Source organism: Anguilla anguilla, chromosome 8 (genome assembly GCF_013347855.1).
Source record: "Anguilla anguilla isolate fAngAng1 chromosome 8, fAngAng1.pri, whole genome shotgun sequence".
NCBI lineage: Eukaryota > Metazoa > Chordata > Actinopteri > Anguilliformes > Anguillidae > Anguilla > Anguilla anguilla.
This window is the reverse complement of record NC_049208.1, coordinates 29593662-29613844: the sequence shown is the minus strand read 5'-3', so window position 1 is coordinate 29613844 and position 20183 is coordinate 29593662. Positions and strand designations below refer to the sequence as shown.

Below are 20183 nucleotides of genomic sequence, written 5' to 3'. Positions count from 1 at the left end.
GCATGCACGTACCTGCAGACACACACACACACGCACGCATGAACCCGCAGACACACACACACACACACACACACATATGCACATGCGCACACACATACACACAGACACACACACACACACACACATATGCACATGCGCACACACAGACACACACACACAGTATATAAAACAGTATATAAAAGCTGTTTTTTCTTGCTTCATTCTAAAGATGTCAGCATCAGCTTGAACGAGAGCAGCCGCCCATAATCTCTATTACTACATATTTTAAGCAGTGAAGCCTCTCGCACTCTAGCACAAATCAGCCAATCCTTCAAAGGCAGATAACCCCACATAACTGGGATGGCAGATATGCCAGTCTGCCAAGTTATGGCTCGGTGGGGCATGCCCTATACCTATACAGCACCGAGAGGTTGACACCTACAGGAATAAGTAAGAACACTAGCTTCTGTACCTTCTGACCTCATGTAAACACAGAATTCAGATACAACTTCACACACCCACACAATAAAGCCCCAAACTTGGGTTATTTTGCATTTTTCGCCTTCTTTTTCCCCACCAATTTGTCATCACAAATGTTTCAGTCCCACAATCAATAATTCTCCCCTTTGATGTGACATAAATCTTGAATGAAATTCTCTTCAGCTGGTAAGATTAGAAAACACAGGGCCAAGTTACATGAAATAATTTAGAAAACACTGGGTAGCATTGCTTTGGAATAGTGCTTAATTTGTGTGAGCTAAGATTGCCAATATTGTTTGTTGTAAATTGGCCTAATTTTCATATCAATATTTTTAACGGCAGGCCTAGATATTTAAAGTTTAATTAATGACTTATAGACAGTGTATGAGTAACATGGCATTTTTTATACATTGATATAGATATTTGTTGATATAATATATTCATAAGGGCGAGGCAAAGGTTCGGACACCATGCAACTGTCACATCATTCACATCACTCAAGTGTTATTATTTTTTAAATCTCAGGATCCATGTACTCTTCAACCAAAATACATGCACAACAGCCTCTGATGGGGAACATGTCTATCAGTGAAAATAGCTCCATTTGTTACAGGCAAGCCTGCTCATCTCAGAGACCTGTGTAGGAAGGTGTACATTTCCACCAAGATTAGTCTGTGCAGGCTATAAATCATTCCAGAGATTGAGTGAGTGAGAGAGAGAGAGAGGGTGAGTGAGAGAGAGAGAGAGTGGGAGGGGGAGAGAGAGAGAGAGAGAGAGAGAGGGAGGGGGAGAGAGAGAGGGAGAGAGGGGGAGAGAGAAAGAGAGAGAGAGAGAGTGAGAGAGAGATAGAGAGAGGGAGAGAGAGAGACGGGGTGCAGCAGGAGAAAATGGTTCCACTTGCAAATTGTGGCAGATCCCTGAGCATGATCCCCTTCACGGAATCCAATTAAGTAAATGCCAGGCAGGACACCTGTGTGGCAGGTTTGATGGATGCCAGGAGCGGGCCGCACGTGAATCCAGGGTGAGCGCAGCGGAAGCGCGGTGGAATCTCAGAGCGGGAGAGGGCCGTGTGGAAACCTAATCATACCGCACGCGGTATAAGTCACAGCCCTGTCAGGCAAACATGGCCCCCTGTGAACCCGCAGCCAGTCACTGCGTGGCCCCAGGCCTCCATTAATTCTCACCACCACTGAGTAAACACACTTGTGTGAATAGAGGGGGTGGGGGGGGGGGGGTGGGGGCATTGCTGGCCTTCAGAGACAACGCAGAGCCTAGCGACGTGCCACAATCGACTGAAGAGCCAAAGTGGTTAAACGGTCTGACTGAGCAATGCAGGTTTAAAGTGAAAAAAAAAGATTCTAGCTATCCCTTCGTACCCTGACTTATTTCAATGACATGCAGTAGCTGTAGCATTAGCACTGATTACCTAGAAACTGTGTTCCCCCCCCACCCTCATGCTGCAATATGATCAGCAACTGAGGTATGTTGAATTTGGCCAAAGTAGTCCAATGACCATACTTAAAACAAGAACCGTCAACCAATAGCTTTCATGAACAAGGGCGGCCTACTAAAATGTGTTTTCTAAAAAACTCATAGTGGGTCTGCTTGTCCAGACATGTGATTGTCGCATTCAAGTTCCTATATCAAAACACCACAGTAGGCTTGGCTTGAAAAAAAGAAAGAAAACTGCCTGTACCACATGATTATGACAAAGAGCAGGTCTTTGCAGTTAGGTTAATTCTAGAGAAATAAATGACAACAAACAATAAATGATGAATAGGTCAATATAATATTCCCCATCCAACCATTTAGAAATGGAAAATTTGAGGTAGATCACTGAATGGGTGAGCTCTCCAGGGCTGACTAACTTTGATTTACTGAAGGTTCATGGTCATTGTATGCAATATGATGTGTCTTAAGAAATACATTTCTTGCCACTGCGTGAAAGATTTTTTTGGTTTTCCCTTAAGGAAGTCAGTTCTATTTGGGGATGAAGAAAATCTTGAGACCAGAAAAGACACAAAGCATCTTTATTACTGTGTCTTTATTAGGCACATTTTTTATATATTATGCACTGCCATATATCAAACATACACAAGAAGGCTTATCCATCTGGAAAAGGTGCTACATGTTTTCCATCACTCCTCAAAAAGGCCACATGATCATGATAACCGACTTTGATATGATTCACCTGCTTGTTTTTCATTGATAATTATCAGACAAATGAACGGTCCCTGCAGGGAGACCCAGGAGCACAAACAAATCAGAGACGGTTTGATGAATGGGAGCTGCTTCAAGGGCCAATACCCACCAAAGCGTGCTGCTAAAATACACACACTGCCTGACAACTAGATTGGTTTCCGCCTCTACCTTAGAGAAGCCACGTTCGGGTCAGTGCTCAATCTACACGGGTCACAGCTGAAGCTATTTTACACCCCGGCTCTGACTCTCTGCATCAGTCTCTCCCTGACCCCGGGGAAACAAGAAAAACAAAACTAATTCCATAACAGCCACAACAAGGTGCTATAAACAGGGCAAGGGAAGATATCCTGCTCTGTGAAGCCATTTCTGTGGGAAAGAAGTATAATCAATCACCCTCCAACTACATTCATTAAATTGTGAAATATTTAATCTAATGCAATCCTGGTGAGTTTGATTAATGAGTTTAATTCATGATTTTGTTCACTACTGAATTCTTATTATCTCATGCATTCCAAGTCCCCTCAAATAAGAACTTAACCTTTTAATACTACTGCTGATACTGCTGCTGTTATTACTACAAGTACTACTACAGCTACTACAACTACTACTACTACTACTACCACTACTAATTATTATTTTGTATTGCCTGCAATTATATAAGTGTAGTGTAGAGGTAGTGCTGCCAGAAAGTCCTTTAGTAAACTAAAAATAGATGAAGCTTTCCGCCTGACTGGCTTGATATTTTTCCCTACTAGAATACATGTGAATAAATCAAGTGTTCCCTCTCTTCGGAAGCTCGGTTTCCTGATTCCAGCAAACAGGAAGAAATGCGTAGAGGGATGTAAAATCAGGGAGGGTCCACAGGAGCTAACAGAATCCTAAAAATAGAGGATGTTTTTAAGTTTGTGCCAATGAAAAAGTCGGAAAAAATGAAGAACAGAAAAGAAGTCGTTTTTTGCAGAACAACAGGGGTGATGCCAGATACAAGTGCACAAAGTTACAGATGGCAGTTTAGATCTACTCTCCTCAAAGCATGCAAAAAATGGTTAAGAAAAAAAAAATTAATGGACTGACAGATCAGTTTGTGTTTGCAAGTACCAACCACATCAGTTGGGTATTTATTATCTCAAACCCCGAGGACTCATTTCCAAACACAGCAATGTGCCGATCTCCAGAACATGCCTTAGAGCTGAATACCGCTGTAACATAGGTGAAGTGGCCCTGAGAAAGGTGAAGGCCAGTGCTATATGTTGGGAATGGATACCTTAGAATTAAATAAAGCTGGGGGAAAGGGGGCTGGTGCAGAGAGGTTTAATAATTCTAAAAAAGTAAATACATTGTATTCAAGAAGTGTTAGGCCATTCCTGGGGATGTGGAAGTTTGAGAGAAGCATTAACAAGTCTGCAGGTGATGTTGGGAACCTGGATGTGAACGCTCCTGGAACGCGATGCGATTCCGTGGAAATTGGGAACGTGGCAGTGAATGTTCCTGGAAAGTGACGTCATTTTGTGGATGCTGGGAACATGGAGGTGAGTGTTCCTGGAACGTGACATAGCGGGGTGGATGTTGGGAAGCTGTAGGAATGTGGAGACACTGGGAAGCTGGCAGGCGAGTCAGGGTGACCTCATGCGTTTGGCAGAAGAAGAGACTATCAGGTTCCATGACCTGGTGCAGACTCCGGCTCCCCTCCTCAGACACTCTCCAGGGTACGCTCAGGAGGCAGACTGCGATTATGCGGTAAACTCTCTGAACTCTGAGCGGCACTCAACCCCCCCACCCACCCAACGCACGGTACACAGTGTTCACCTTAATGAAATGTATCCTGCCCTGCCACTCGGCGATATCACTTCCTCGACCGAGATGTTAAGAATTTGATCCTGGAACTGCTCGAACATCGGCACCCACACAGAAAGTCTGCGGCTTTGTGTGCATTGTCTTATAATTATGTCTGTGTACATGGGTGTATATATAATTCTGACTTGTTGTGAGTAACAAGTGTGTGTGTGTGTGTGTGTGTATTCAATATTCTAAAAGTGTATGCATGTGCTTTTGTGCACGTGTGGGCTAACATGTATGAACACAAAATGTGGGGGAAGTCGTGTGCGTACGTATTAACAAGCATGATTATACTGTATCCGCTTCCTGTGCTTTCCTGTGTGGGCAAGCATGTGTGTCATTAGGAAATCTCTCCGCTCTGTGATGAACTTGGATGACCTGTAGTTAGTTGTGAAGCTGCTTCAGCCCGTTCTCCGCTGTCCAGTCCACACAACACGTTGCATCGTATTGACACCGCATGCAATGGCCATGACCCTCCGGTAAATCAAAGCCAGTCAGCCCCGGAGAGCTCACCCAATTCAGTGATCTCCCTCATTATTACTCAACCTAACGAGGCTCCTTGAGGGATTTCATATGTGGATTGAACAAAACAAAAAGAAGACGTGCACATAAAGGAGACCTTGCAAGCAGACATAATGTGGCACTTTGAATGGCCGCTGAAGATACTGCAGTGAAATCTGGCTCTTCCACAGAAGGCCACCTTTTTCATAATGGAGAAACGTGTTTTGCGGGCAGAAGGCCCTGCTAAATGATGCTGAAAATCAGCGCCCTGCCCGTTAGTCGATCTCTGGGTCGTGATATTTCAGCACGGGTGCAGAGCGCTGTGTATCGGGCGACAGGACGGAAGGCCATTACGTTCTGGTACTGTTAAAAGAAACTCCCAGGAGTGACTTTGAGTTTTGTAAAAAATAAAGTTTTTTGCATTAGAAAAAGTACTAGGAGCACGGTTTCCCTTCTCAAGCGCATCAGTATTCCGCCGCCATTAATAGTTTCCGAGATTTGTGGCGCCAGTGGTCCCAGCAGTGTGCTGGATAGCACCGGCTGCATTAGCACTGTTTCTCTTGTATTGTCCCTTGCATAGATATTGAGAAATAATCATCCTTCATCCAATACTGGTGAAAAGGAACAATACAAAAACAAAATAGCTAAGCAAGATATGGCCCAATAAAAAAACACAATTTGTTACATTGGTTTTCTTATATACATGAGAAAATTGCAAACAGCCGTTTTTTTGGAAGTACTTGAGAAATGATGACTACAGTGTAGCACTTTTATATGGCTTTTTTCGAACTTTCGAAAAGGTAGAAAAATCGTTGTGCACATGCTTAATAACATTCAAAGCATAATCGAGCAATTAATGCCATCGCCATGCATGACTATTCGCCGTTTCGCAGAAAACCTCATTAACAAGACCAGTGTCCCCTAAAGAAATACAGTAATTGATTTAGAGTAAACATAGGCATGGTGACCCTGAAAAGCAATGAAGCATGGATTTACAATTCTGAGCACTAGAATACATGGATCACCTCAATAATTAATGCAAAGAGAGCAGCTAATTAAATATGTAAAGAGCAGTGCCTTGCTAAGAGGACATGCCCAATGCTAAGTGCTTTTTCTTTTACGGAGTACAGAAGTTATGACACAAATGCAGACCGTCATTACAGGGACATTTACCATATAGAGTATAGCATCCAGTCTGCCTGTGCATTATGATAATACATTATCTTGGTGCAGAACAAAGTTACGCAACCAAAGAGTTGCTCCGTCTAAACCTTTCTCTATCAAAGCCATAGTGCTTTACATACACTGGCACACATGGTCCAGTCTTATTAGCCAAAACATTGTCACTTCCAGAAAGAGGAGGAAGTGGAACTAAAGTAGGTACAATATGAAATGCCACATATTGGCCCTCTGAATCGAAAGCATTGCAGACTGTCTGCTTTGATCAACAGCAATGCGAACACAGTTTGCAAACAATTAGGAGGGTCGGATGTGTGAATGCACCGAGGTTCTCCAGCAGAAAGATGTATAGGCTCTCTGGGGCTGTGGCGTGTGAAATCTGAGCGGGTTTGCTGCTGTCCAGGCCGGAAGGGCCAGCACGCGGCTTTTATGCGGCGCTGAGGAGGTTCCATGTACCTGCCGCCCCCAGCGTCAACAGGACACTGATCACAGTCTCCCTGCCCGGCTAATCCTATTGAGGTACTTACCAGCCCTCTATGGCTTAAACAAATACAACCCTGGGAGAAAGAGAATAAGCAGGATCTTTTTTTTTCTCTTGTAATTGTAAGTGGACAATGTCCGAGGCAGCCTCAAGAGCATGAAAAGGGGTTTATCCACATGCTTTTCAATGGGCCCGCAACAGGCCTCCCTGCTCTCACCTACACCCATGGTGTCTAAGCCCCATTCACTCTGTGCCCGTCTTCCAACATCACCACCATCGAGTTCAGCTTTTCAATATATAAATAAATAAATAAATAAATAAATAAATAAATAAATAAATAAATAAATAAATAAATAAATAAATAAATAAATAAATAAATATTTAGTTCCATCACAGTCAATGGTGTCTTCCATGTTACCCCCACTCATAGTCATTTTCCCCCTTTTGTCTTCCTCACCCAGGGTAACTTGATTTCTGGCATTTTTCTAAATGAAATGCTAAAATTTCTCGAATTCTTAGCATTGTACAGTATTCATTTGGCCAAAAATCTCAGATGTAGCAACTTACAGAGCCATTTTTCTGATAAACTGCATTTGTCCATCTCTGTCCTGACCTGTTGCTTACAGCAGGGGTTCTGGATGTGTTTGCTGGGGACCTGGCCTGGAGTCACTCAACTGTCTAAAAAAAGCATCTTGTTTAAGTAGGACTCCAATCAAGTATGGCAATTCAAAAGCACAACACTTTCTGGAGAAGCTTCGGCAAATAAACAGCAGCAGATAGTTCAATATACCATTGATATAGCATGGGAAAATTATAACAAAGGAACCTAAGGTTGAATAGAATATTAAAAATAGGTCAACATTAATGCATGCACAGGTTGGTATCAATCTGAGAGAATCTGAGTCTGTGGAGGAAGGGAGTTCTTAATGACAAAGATATTGATCATAAAATGCATTTTGCAAGAAGCGTAGGTCAGAGAAAATGGAGTCTAGACTACTGAAGGAATCTCAGGGGTTCCTCAGCAGAATGCAAAACGTCAATTAATACACACAGTGCAGTCTGTAAGTATTTGGAAAGTGACAATGTTTGCTGTTTTGGCTCTGTACTGCAGCACATTAGATTTGAAATGAAACAACGGATATGATGTTAAAGTGCAGACTCTCAGCTTTAATTTGAGGGTGTGAATAACAATATGAATTGTTTCATTTCAAATGCAATATGCTGGAGTACAGAGCCTAACCAACAAATGTGTGTGCTTATACACAATTTTTGCTGTTTTAGCACTGTACTCCAGCGCATTGAATTGTGTACGTATTCGTGTTAAATTTCCATAAATAATATGTTTATTTAAGATATTTTACATTTTCAGATGAAAAACCTTCACACATCATGCTGTGATATTTGCATTTAGTCCCTATTCATTCGGTACTAGTTAAATACAAAAATGATATTACATTTAGTTCCATGTAAAGTGGTGTATTTCAGCCACAATTCCCATCTTCAGTGGGTGTTGGACAGTGGTGCCCATATTTTAATGTGGCGAGGGTTCTCAGCCACAGGGAAGTCATTTTACGGGGCCTTCAAATAATTAAGAAAATGTCTACCTTCAGAAACCTGGCCTACAGTAACCGCGCATTTCTACCCTCTGATTTTTGGCATGAAGACACCTTGTGACTGACACTCTCAGCCTTGGGACTTGAGTGTATTTGCAGTGGTCTACAGGCTACTTATTCTGATAAAATCAAGAGGGCTGAGCAAATGACTGCAGCTGGAACCTGACAGGGAAGTGTTTACTTACTGTAATCCTAGCTTGCGCAAATGCTCAAGAGCTTAATCTGACTGGCCAAATTGGTACGGATATATCTTTATTTATTTAGCGCCTCATTACAGTTTATTTTGCTGTATCACCACAGGCAGCAGTTCAAACACTAATGACTATTTATTTAGACTCCTTCAAAATATAATAGCCCTTTTTCTCGGGACCGGCTTCCACATTATCCACAGTGCAGTGACTATTCCAGCAAGCACCCTCTTTCAGTTGTGCTGGAGCGAGGATTTTGAGTGCATATCCTCCTGAAACCGTGCAGGAAAAATGTTTATGTAATTAAATTATTATTATTATTTTTACATAAGTGTCTTTGATGACAAAAACATGTTGCAGTGAACATATTTATTTTACTTTTATTGTACGCCCTTTGTAGAGTATGTTTCAGCATAGTACAATATACAGTATGGTTGTGATTAAGACCTGAGATTCATGTCCCTTACTGGGGACAAAAATGAATTGGTGAGTTGTAGGAGGATGCTCAGAATGCATAGATCTAATATACAAGAGATGGCATAATGAATTAATTGCATTGTATTACAAAACACAGTAATTTAAATTACTCAATTATAATTATTAACCCATTTGACTTGGCTGTGTTTGTACATGGATAGTTCAAAAAATGATACATAGGAAATGTCTCATCAACATGTGATGCAAACCTTCATCTTTTCAACGGCCGGACAATTGCCAATAGAGGTATTCAACCACATGTATCTTCAGCCTTTCATCAATATGGTGGAAAAACACCTCTAAAAAAAAACCATGGCCAAACTACAGGTTAATTGGAATAAATAACATCTGTCTTTGCCTTTGCCTAAAAATAAAGTTTTTAAATGTTGGCGAATGCAATGTTGCCAAAATGTTTATGAGCATTTTCTATTTGAGTGTGGCCGTCTTTATTTTTGTATTCCAGTTCTTTTCAACAGCTCATGCACTGATCTGCTTGTATTTTATTGATCCTTGGCGTTTAACTTGGAATTTGGAACATGTAAACAACATTCTTGAATTAATTATTACTATATATTATAACTATACTTGGATGTAAACCATATGAAAACAACCCATTCAAAATATTTCTGAATACACACATTATCCTCCACAACCAGAATTGTTCTGTATAGATTGTCTGGAAGTCATGGCAAGCCCTTTCAGTCTTAAAAGCAGTCTGCCATTCTTTTAAGTGGCTCATCATTAAAAAATCATGAGAAATAACTCTGGTAGGGTAAGTACTGCTTGAACAGAGAACCAGACCATTCTAACCCCACAGACCATAAAAGTCATGCTTACAGTAAACACACACACACACACACACACACACAAACACATAGAGATATCATCATCATCATCATCTAACAAATATCCACATCATGCATTAAGCATCATGCTCTGTCACACAGCTTGAAATTACAATGTTGAACTTTAATCTTTAATGACCATGATATCCTTGAAAATAAGCATTGATATCCTGATATGACCGAATAAATCAAATCATCAAGTATCATTGAGACTTAAGAACCGTGTGTTGTCTTGGGTTTTGGGACTCTGTTTATGCACTGAAACAAGGCGATTCATGTGGAACAGGTATGCATTAGGTTCTGACTGAAAAATCCATTTTGTTGGAACGACAATTAAAATGAAACGCGTGGGCTTCAAAGGGAAGCTTGATTTTTCAAGTAATGAGTCACTTTACAGAGGCACTAATAGCATCCTAATGTATGAGCGCACTAATGCAAGTGCAGGTTGATGGGATAATCGGGAAGACAAGCTGCTGAGAGCATGACATGAACATGAAATCTGTGCACCTGTACAAATTTTACAGAATCAAAGAATCAAAGATTCATCCCTATTACTAACGGTTCTGGGCAAGTGCATATCATCATTTTACTCTCAAACTTAGAGTCAGGTATATTTATGATGCAGCCATCCCCCACTGTCACATCCCTTTTTTTCCCCAGCATTTTTTCAGCATATACCACAGGCATGGAATACACTCCCACAGACGAGGCTATGACCAAGAGATTTTGGATACAATGCACTATTTTTCACTCTTTCTAGATCAAAATAGGTACATTTTGCCAGATTGCAGTTCAGAGAAAGGTTAAAGAACGTGTGATGCTTGTACTTGTCTGCTTGTATTAAAGCCTTTCTTTTGATAGGCATTGTTTAATTCGTTTTTCTGGCATTTTCCACCCAAAGTGTACATTTTTGGTTGAGGAACACTCTTGGCCCAGACTGGCCTTCTGCAGTCATCTCAACACTCACCACTCAGCACAAGCAGAATAAAGAGCTTGACCCACTTCGCTATGGTCTTCCAGGATAATGATGTCATTAATTGTTCTAATTATCCAAGATACTCCCAGATCAAATGAGCTAATTAACATTTCAATTACATGTGCTGTTTCTGAGTGACTTTCTAACATACAAAGACAAAACACTGATATTCGTGATCAGCTAACAAACTTTCATTTGTTTAGAAGTAATGGTAAATCTGAATTCAGAGCTAATTCTCACATATTTGTGTATGCTGTCAGGTAAACTGAAGAAGGGATGACAAATATGCATTTACGAGTGAAGAAAAAGAGCGTAACATATGCTACATCTCCAACACTGGCTGTCAGCATTTGGCCATGCAGAAAGCATGGGTTTAATTTGCACACCGACAAGCAGACTTAGCCATTCATCAGCATTCAAAATGGGATTTAAACAGCGCCGGTGTTATTTCTGCAGTACAATAGCTCACCCCCAGTAGTGTAACCAAACCCTTTTCCTTGCTTTCATTACCCCCAAACGCACTTCTCTCTCTTCATGGCCCCCCCGCCCTGCCCCAGCACCCCCCTCCCCCCCTCCCCACTCCTCCTCTGAAGAATAACTGACAGGATTAATGGAGCCCCTTGGCTTGAGCAGATATGAGCACATTCCCTGAATGGTCTCCATTGATTTGTGTTTATATTACCCCGCTCCAAATCTATTTCATATCCTCCAGTTCTACGTGTGTTTCCAGGGCCATTCCACACATGTTCCTTCCCACCCCCGCCCCCGCCCCCATCCCCACCCCCCCACACACCCCCACCCCTCCTCTCCCGAGGACGTCTGATCTTCAAAGGGGACTCAAACTGTATGAAGGAGAACAGAAAACACGTGAACCAGCCAGGCGGTCGGAAGGAACCGTAGATGGATATCGAAGTGCAGAGGTAAGACGGTCTCGGGTAGTGGCACGGAACAAAGGAAACTGGAAGTAACAAAAAGAACGTGTTTTTTTTTTTCTTCTGTCCAGGTATTTTGACCTGGACAACAGATTGTGTTTCTGCATGTTTTACTTTAAACTACTACTTGAGGGCCAACTGAATGTTTGACCTAAACACTCCAAGACAGATTGCATTAGCTCGTCCACGACTAAGCAGACTTCGCCAAGACACACCCTCACAAAAATGCGCGTAATCACGGCTTTTTCAAGCGCAATGCTTGCATTGGAAAATGCATGCGTCTAATCCCTGATAACACTCGTCTCCAGCTGACAGAGGATTCCCCCTTGCTGTCTGTTTCAGCCAGAGGCTGATGTTTTTCTATCTGTAATTGCCAGTATATTGCCGTTTTTAGTGCCTGCATGGATTTTGTAGTTAACTGTGCAAATGAATGAATTGGTGTGCAGTGTACCAGGATGGTACTGTTACACCTGGGCACTCAAATAATTTTTTGAGCTTGATATTCCATCAATGAAATAATACAATAATAAGCTCTTATACACATTCCTTCCTCTCACCCTATTATATCAATTATTTTATGGGGGTGGCAATTGATCACTAATTATATAATCAGTCATATGATTGTGACAATCCAATGCCTAGAGTGACCCCACAGGGATTCGTTTGGTAATGTCACATGCCCTACGACCAGTGCTACCCAACCCTATTCCTGGAGATCAACCGTCCGGTAGGTTTTCATTTCAACCCTAATTTGGCACACCTGATTCTACTGACTGACAGCCCAACAAGATCTCTAGCTGTTGAGTGAGGTTAACTTTTTCAGGGAGTGCGCTTTTTCTGGAGTGAAAACCTACTCCAAAACAGTAGATCAGTAGATCTCCAGGAAGAGGGTTGGGCAGCCCTGCCCTAGATGAACTGGTGCCCTACGCTGGTGAGATCACATATAATATTGTTCTAATTTAATAATTTACAGAAGAAGTTGCCATGACATCCAGAAACAGATACGGCCCTTCAACATCAGGACGTGGGAAAAAGGATAGCTTTAAACATATTCCCATAATAGCGCTGTATTACGAGCTTGCTTGATGAAAACATATCATAAAACAAGTCATAAAAATGCTCTTTCAGAAATCAATGTTTTTCACTTAAAGAGCAGTGTGCTCTCTACTCAACTGTGCTAATCAATAAAAGGACTGATGCTATAGTTCCATTTCATTCTGACCGTGACTCAGTGCCCATCACAACTGTTTGGGGTTAAAAACGCACAACTGCCAACAAATTCTACCCAGCAAAAAAGGACGCACACGTCGGAAAGCGCTGTCATTAGAATTCTGTCAACCTGGGACATAAAACATGAAACCCCCCACCCCCACCCACTCCTCCCCTTCCCCTTGGGCATATCCTTTTATCATAATATGATCCAGATGCTTCTAATTCCCAGCACACCTGTCAGATAAATATTTTCATTGTGTGCTCAGTGTGTGCGTGCTATGCTATTCAGAAGGGGAGGTGGCCATTTGGCCTCGACCATCTCCCCCCCCCCCCCTTCCCCCCACCCCTCACTTGTTTCCACCAGTGATTCATTTTCCCTGAAGAAATGAAGCCATTTCAGAGCTTGTCCAAATTAAGACGAATAGGAAGACATCTAGCGGAGGGCCCCACGCACGCTTACAAGGCAGCAAAGGCGATTGGCTGAAACGTGATCCTCGGCGTGACCCCGCCAAAAGCTGGCCGTTTCCTTTCCCATGATCCCCCAATCAATAATCATTAGCGGGCTGTTGTGCGGCGCTGGCTGAGATCATTTGAGGAGATGAGTGTGCTTTCGCGTCATTCGTTACACAGCGCGTCCTTTTGGCCGGAGGGCGCGCACGGCGAGGGCGTGCGACTTACGCACAACCAGCGCGAAATGCGTTACGCACCCGTGAAAACGCCGCGCGCGCTCTACAGCACTCTGACTGCGACAGGATTCAGCGTAGCTCGATAGCGCTCGATAGCGCTCGATAGCGCGCGGCTTCCGCTCGGCCTGGCCTACCCGTGTCCTGAAGGGCCCAGGGTCAAAGGCCTGGCCGAGATGAGTCTGACTACCTGCACCCTGCCATGCGGGGATAGATTACAACGCTAGTGCAGGGCAGATCCTGCATGAAGCAACCTTGAAGGGGGAGGAGAGGCGCGAGAGAGAGAGAGAGAGAGAGAGAGAGGGAGACAGACAGTGAGAGAATGAATGAAAAATAATTTCAAGTTGTTATTTTTATAATGGCTTTATCATTGAGTTGTAGTAGTGGCATTGTACTGTGCAAATATGTGTTTAAAAATCATCTAGTAGTAATATTGTAATCACTGCTATTATGAAGTTGTTTGCAGATTAAATGCATTTCTTTTTCTATATATCCGTGGGTAATATTTCTGTTATTGCACTAGTTGTATGTAACACAAATAAAGTATTTTGGATTGACTTCAGAGAAGTGTGTGAGGCAGAAAGGAGGAGAAGGGGAGAGGCTGAAGACAGAGAAAGAGAGAAGCAGTGAAAGAGAAAGAGAAAGAAAAAAGAAGAGGGCGGTTGAAGAACAGCAGAGAGTTCCATGTAGCAACACAAATGCATTGAGCCATAAATCAGGATAAAGGCCAGCACCAGTCCGGTGGGAAAGCCGGTCAAGCTAACGTTACCTAAGAATCACTTGAGAGAGTAAGAGGAGAGAGCCGTGCCCGGTCTGGCCCTGTTTGATGATGCCAGCGTTTTCAGCCTGCTCCCCGCGAGGAGCAGGAGCCGGAGCTTCGAGCTCGAGCGTTTCCCCTCCGCCGTGCGTCGGCTAGCGCCGCGAAAGCAAACACCGGCCCTGCTAATGTCAGCGCTTCGTCAGCGCGCCGCGGCGTCGGCCAGCCAGGGGCAAAGTCAGAGCAGAGGAGGAGGAAACTGGGGCTGCCATTCCTCACGGCACCGCTCGCGCCCCGCCGCGGTCAACTTTCCATTTCATACATCACAGAGCGCGCACAAACCTGCTGATACCCGCCTCACTCACAACACTATAATAACAGAAAAATAACAGAGGACAATAAATCAAAGGCTATTTATTGGGATCTTTCTCTGGTTATACTATGAAATGAGCCCATGACAGTTTCCCTGTAATACAATTAGCGGCACCAGAGAGGAATTCTCACAGACCGTTCAAAGCGAAGGGGCACGCAAACACGAGGACTCGAACCTGTGCACGCTACCTGGACCGCCCATCCATCATCTGCTGCACCTGTCAGTAGGAAAACGGCACGCGGGGGTGAGGGGAACGGGGGGGTGGGGATGGGGGGGGTAAGTTTACAGGTGTAAGCGCATACCTTGGTCTGCAGATAATGAGGGTAGTAGTAGGTGTACTGGGGGTACATTGGTTGCTGTTCCAATCGTTTTCCCATGTAGCTGGAATCGGTATAGCTGTGGCAGGAAACTCGCTGGCAGGGCGTCTGTGCTGCGGGCTCTCCTGGTTCTCAGGAGCGGGCAGACCCCGTCTCGGAGACGGAGGGAGACAAAGAGGAAGTGGCTGTCGGACAGCAGGCCCCCGCGGGAGTCCCTGGATAACGGCGTCTCCTGGAGTTTGACAGTCCCGCGACCTCTGATCACTTCCCAATACTCCCCTCTGAGGCAGACGACCCCCCTCCTCCTCTCTCTCTCTCTCTCTTTGGAAGCTCTGAGAGGAGCGGGTGAGGATGAGGATGGTGACAGTGACAATGATGAAAAGGAGGCGACGGCGGCGGCTGTGGCGATCCCGGATTCCCCGGTACGGGAGAGGAGAGGACGGAGGGAGAGGGAGGGAAAGGAGGAGGAGGAGGAGGAGGAGGAGGAGGGGGGGAGGGCGAATGGCAGTGTTCACTTCTCCGAAAAAGCCGGCTCTCGCTCGTTTCCCCGCTCTCCTGCTTCAGTTGCTCTCCCTCTCTCTCGCTCTCTCCCGGACTCGCTCGCCCGCGGTCTGTCCCCAGCCGAGCTTCGCCCGAGCCCCGCTGTCACCGGCGGTTACCCCCGCTGGCGCTCTGACAGACGCTCTGACAGACGCGCTCCGAGAGGCGCACGCCGATCACCACAGCAATCCAAACTCCGCAGCACAACTTGCAGCAGAACGGCCGAAGAGAAGGAACGAGCAAAACCCTGACTGCAACTGATATTTTAAAAAAAGAAGAAAAAAGAAGCACAATGCAAACTCCAATCAGGGAGCGGTTAATAAAAGCAGCAGAGAAACACAAAGAAAAATTCCTGGTGTCTAAAAATAAATGTGCACCACAAGGGTCTTCCTCTCCTTCCCACTGTGTGTGTGCATGTGCGCGTGTGTGTGTGTGTGCGTCCCCTATTTCTTCTCGCCTGCTTCTTCTCACTCCTCCCAGCCGCCTCTCTTGGCCTGCCCGTTGCCGCCTCCTCCACGCTGTGACACGGCGGACGGGGCTGGTCTTGTGCGGAGCTCAAGCTGCCTCCCTCCCAGCTGATGGGCGGGACTGGACGGGTCTCTCTCTCCCCCCCTCTCTCTCCTGCACATGCTCTGGCTCTCTCTCTCTCTCTCCCCTCCCACAGAGCCAGGCACAGAACAGAGAGCTGCAGTATTTTCAGGCAGGCGGAGTGGAGGGAGGGGCCAAGCGCACAAGGAGTCGTTTCCCTCTACCGGCGGCTCGTGGATCTGCCGCTCTCGTCGCCCCTCCTCCAACAGTCTCTCTCTTTTTCATCCTTTCTTTCCCACTCCCTTGTCAGCTATTTCTATCACTCTCGCCCATCTCACTCTTTTTTAGAGGCAGCTCTCACTCTTTCTCTCATTTCAGACAAATTCAAAAGAGTTTTAATATTCCATAATACGTACAGTATGAGACACATGTTGTTTAAAATAATATATTACTGACTTTTATTAGAACACTAGTACCCTTACTATTTATAATAAACTATTAAGTAGATGGGCATGTACATCAACAAATGCAATTTATTTGAAATACCATTTATTTGGTTTCGGCTAAGTTGAAGCTATCCATTAGCATCTGGTTAACATATATTTCTTTTGGTGACATCAGTGTTAGATTAACCATTCAAACTTAATCCTTATGTCTGCCTGTTCTGCTCTCCAGATTTCACTATACAGATTCCAGTAAAGGGGGTCGTTAATATACACATAATTAATAATCACTACAATGCAGATTCTGAAGAGTTGTGTGTTCATTTATACACCCAGAAACAAACTGGCTATGTGCACCAGACAAAGAGACCGGATGAGACTAAAATATGAAAAAACATTCACTCAAACCTTCAAAAATGATTAAAGATGACACGGAGATACGTCGTTCCTCGTTGTTTAACCTTCTCAAAAATTCCGTAACTTTAATGGGAGAAAAATGGCTGACAGTCCACACAGCTTCCAATGCAATATTTCCCCATAATGAATTACAAAAGCCACCTGCTGCGACTCAGAAATAAAGCAGATCTCACAACATCAAACATCATGCCTGTCAGTGAGAGATTTATCAGCGTAATTGCAAAACAACAGAAGGTCTGTCAGACAAACGCGGCTGACTGGAGATCCCAGCTGTCCATATAAAGCAGGACTCCAGTCACCAGGGCTGGCCGGAATGACGCGGTGGAATCAGCATTACGGCGAGGAGAGGCCAGCGTGTGTGTGGCTGCTGCCGCTCGCGCAACTCCACACCGCCATTATTAAAGACGGAGACATGGTGAACAGACCGGTGGTACTGTGAGAAAGGTCAGAGGTTAGCAGTGTTGAGCATCCTACTGGATACTATCAAGCCTGGTTTCTCAACAGCGCTCGTGTGGAATAGCAGCGGACCAGTCGAAGGCACTGCCGCCTTAAACAATACCCGCTTCTAGTGGCTGTCATATAACACACCGCTTTCATTTCATTTCATGTTCATTTTTCATTTTCGTCACTCCTGTAGATTTTGTGGGACCTACAGAGAGTAGATGGCTACATGGCATTTCACTGGGTGTTTCGTATAAATAATACACGCTTCGCACCTACACAACCAAACAAGCTGCCTGTCTCATTGTGGTCCTCTATTCAGACGTATCGATTCTAAATTCAAATGTATTCAAATTTCACATTTGTCTTTATTCAGTAAACACAGCAACAAAAGGCTTCCAGAACAGACGGAATCGATACCAGTGTATCAGGCCCACATAGGGAGCACGGAGACAAACAGCTGAAAAGGTGCTTCTTTTACAAGGCATGTGGAAGAAAATATCATTATCAGACAGATGCTTTTATCGCAGAACCAGAGATGAGGCAGCTATCGATTGTGGATTAGCAGATTAACAGCGCCATGAGGAGAATTGAGAGAAAGACAGACAGACAGTGAGAGGGGGGAGAGAGAGAGAGAGAGAGAGAGAGTGAGGGGGGGGGGGGAAAGAGAGAGAGAGTCTGCGTACTGGCACATAAGACCTTGGGCAATGTCTTCTATTTCTGGCTAATTCCCTTCCCAGTCATTCATTACACTGACAATATACCTGTGCAATCGCAGTACACTCTAGTTAAACAATGACCATGTAAATTCAAGCCAGAAATGTGCTAAAGCTACAGTAAACAAGCACATTGGTAACACTTTTATACTTATAATTAAGCACAAAAGTCTAAGCGCATCTCTTAAAATTCAAGCTGTTCATATACCTTATGTAATCTACTGAGAGAGAAAAAATCCTGTAGAATTCAATAAAATGAAATCGGGTAGGAAAATCTTGAAATTAATTTTATTCACCTTATCTTGTACACCTTCTTACAGTACAAAACTTGCTGATGATGAAATATTGATTTCATATTTCACTTCATAGTTAAGTATGGAGATGATTGTCAGTATCTGTAATGGGACTTTGTGGCACAAAGTAGTGGCACAAATAACTCAAATGGCTTCATTTCTAGACCATTTCAAAACTCAAAATAAGTTGTCCTTTCATCCAGCGCACTGATAGACTTTCACTGTATGTCCCTGGTTGGGAATGTCCTCGTCTAAAATGAATGTTTGTGTTGAAATAACAGGGGAGGAAGGCATTAAGAAAGATGCTTTTTAAAATGGAAATGCTCTAGTTTTACAGTACTTTCACCCATGTCACTGAAATCAAACTGTGAGCTCTTCACATTGTGCATATGCTTTACGTATATGTACTTCCATTTGCAATTTTTCTAACGCGTAACCTTTATTTTGGGAGTCAGCTAATTATTTAGCTGTGCTGTTTTTGAGTACTCACAGCAAATTCAAAGGTAAAGCTGAGATTTTAACAGGAATGTGGTTCCATTACTAGTATTTATAGTCAAAATAAAGTTTGTGTACACAGTAGGCTAACGTTTTGTGGAATTAACTGAGTTTGCTACCACAGCCAATCAGACAGTGGGAAATTACTTCCCTCCAGGAAACGGTTTTTTTAAATAGTTATATTTACCTGTCTGAAAATACCACTGTATGCTTGAGAGCAAAAATTTTGATTTTGCATGAGGAGGGTGATCTCTGGGTTCATTAAAAAACAAGCATACACACACCATAAATGAAGGAAGGTTTAAAGTTCACCACAGCTAAAGTTGCACAGCTGTTGCACAATAGCAGGACTGCAGCTACATAAAGCAGGTGAACTGCCATGTACAAAAGGCTGTGCCGTAGCCCATTCCGTTACAGGGCCTAAAATAAAAATGTACAAACCCCACGCCTGTTTGGGACCCTCAAACAGCAGATGGGTTCGCGCAGTGCGCTGCATGTCTCACTCTCTCCAGGGGGACCCAGAAAGCTGCTTCCATGCATCTATCGCTAACATGCCGTCTATGTCAAAGTCATATTTCAGTGGGTTTGAAAATATATGTATGCACATTTCATTATAGTCAAAGGGTTTTACACATTGGCTCCAACTGCCACCATGCAATTTTTCCCTTGAGTGCATTCACTCATCTTGATCAGATTTCTGTTGTTTCACAATTAGGTTGCTGTTAAGTTATATATTTGTATTATGATAATTTACCTGTAGCCGCTGTAGGACTCCATCAAGAACCTTGTATAAATACTAATGGACTACTACTACTGCAAGTACAGTCTGCAATTTTAAGCAAATTACACAATTTTTTAATAAATCCAACAATTTGTTTTCAGTACTTATTTTGCGTGCAACCACTATCCAGCATTTTTTTAAGTTTTATAGCATGCTATAAAGCTACTAGCTTAATTAGCCTACATTTTCCTGTACCATGTGTGTCGTTTAACTATTTCCAAAATCAAGTACAATTGTAGACCTACCTGTATTGGCATAAAAGTAAAACTGTTGGATAGGTGTCATATCTGGACAAACGCAAATTTACCATACCACAAAAAGTGACGTGACCATACCACAAAATCTTCAGTGCACAACCTTACATATATCATGATTGGGCATGCTTAATGTAAGCAAAGTTTGCAACAGCAGCAGATCGGCCTCATTTCATGTCAAGCGAGTGTACCTGTCTGTCAGACAGAAGCAGCAGGGAAAAGGGATGAAAAACTTTTAACTCGA

General features: G+C 43.5%; 1 protein-coding gene across 2 annotated transcripts in view; it reads right to left on the bottom strand.

The window, feature by feature from the left end:
• The window catches only part of LOC118233780 (RNA-binding motif, single-stranded-interacting protein 3-like), a 161834-nt gene extending 145667 nt beyond the window's left edge, over window positions 1–16167 (bottom strand). Inside the window, exon 1 of one of the 2 annotated variants that reach the window (XM_035429718.1) lies at window positions 15017–16167. In XM_035429718.1, coding sequence (XP_035285609.1) covers window positions 15017–15091 — 75 coding nt within the window. In that variant the 5' untranslated portion in view covers window positions 15092–16167. The remainder of the gene's footprint in view (window positions 1–15016) is intronic. The other variant, XM_035429717.1, reaches the window with a different exon arrangement.
• Between the last annotated feature and the right edge of the window lie 4016 nt (window positions 16168–20183).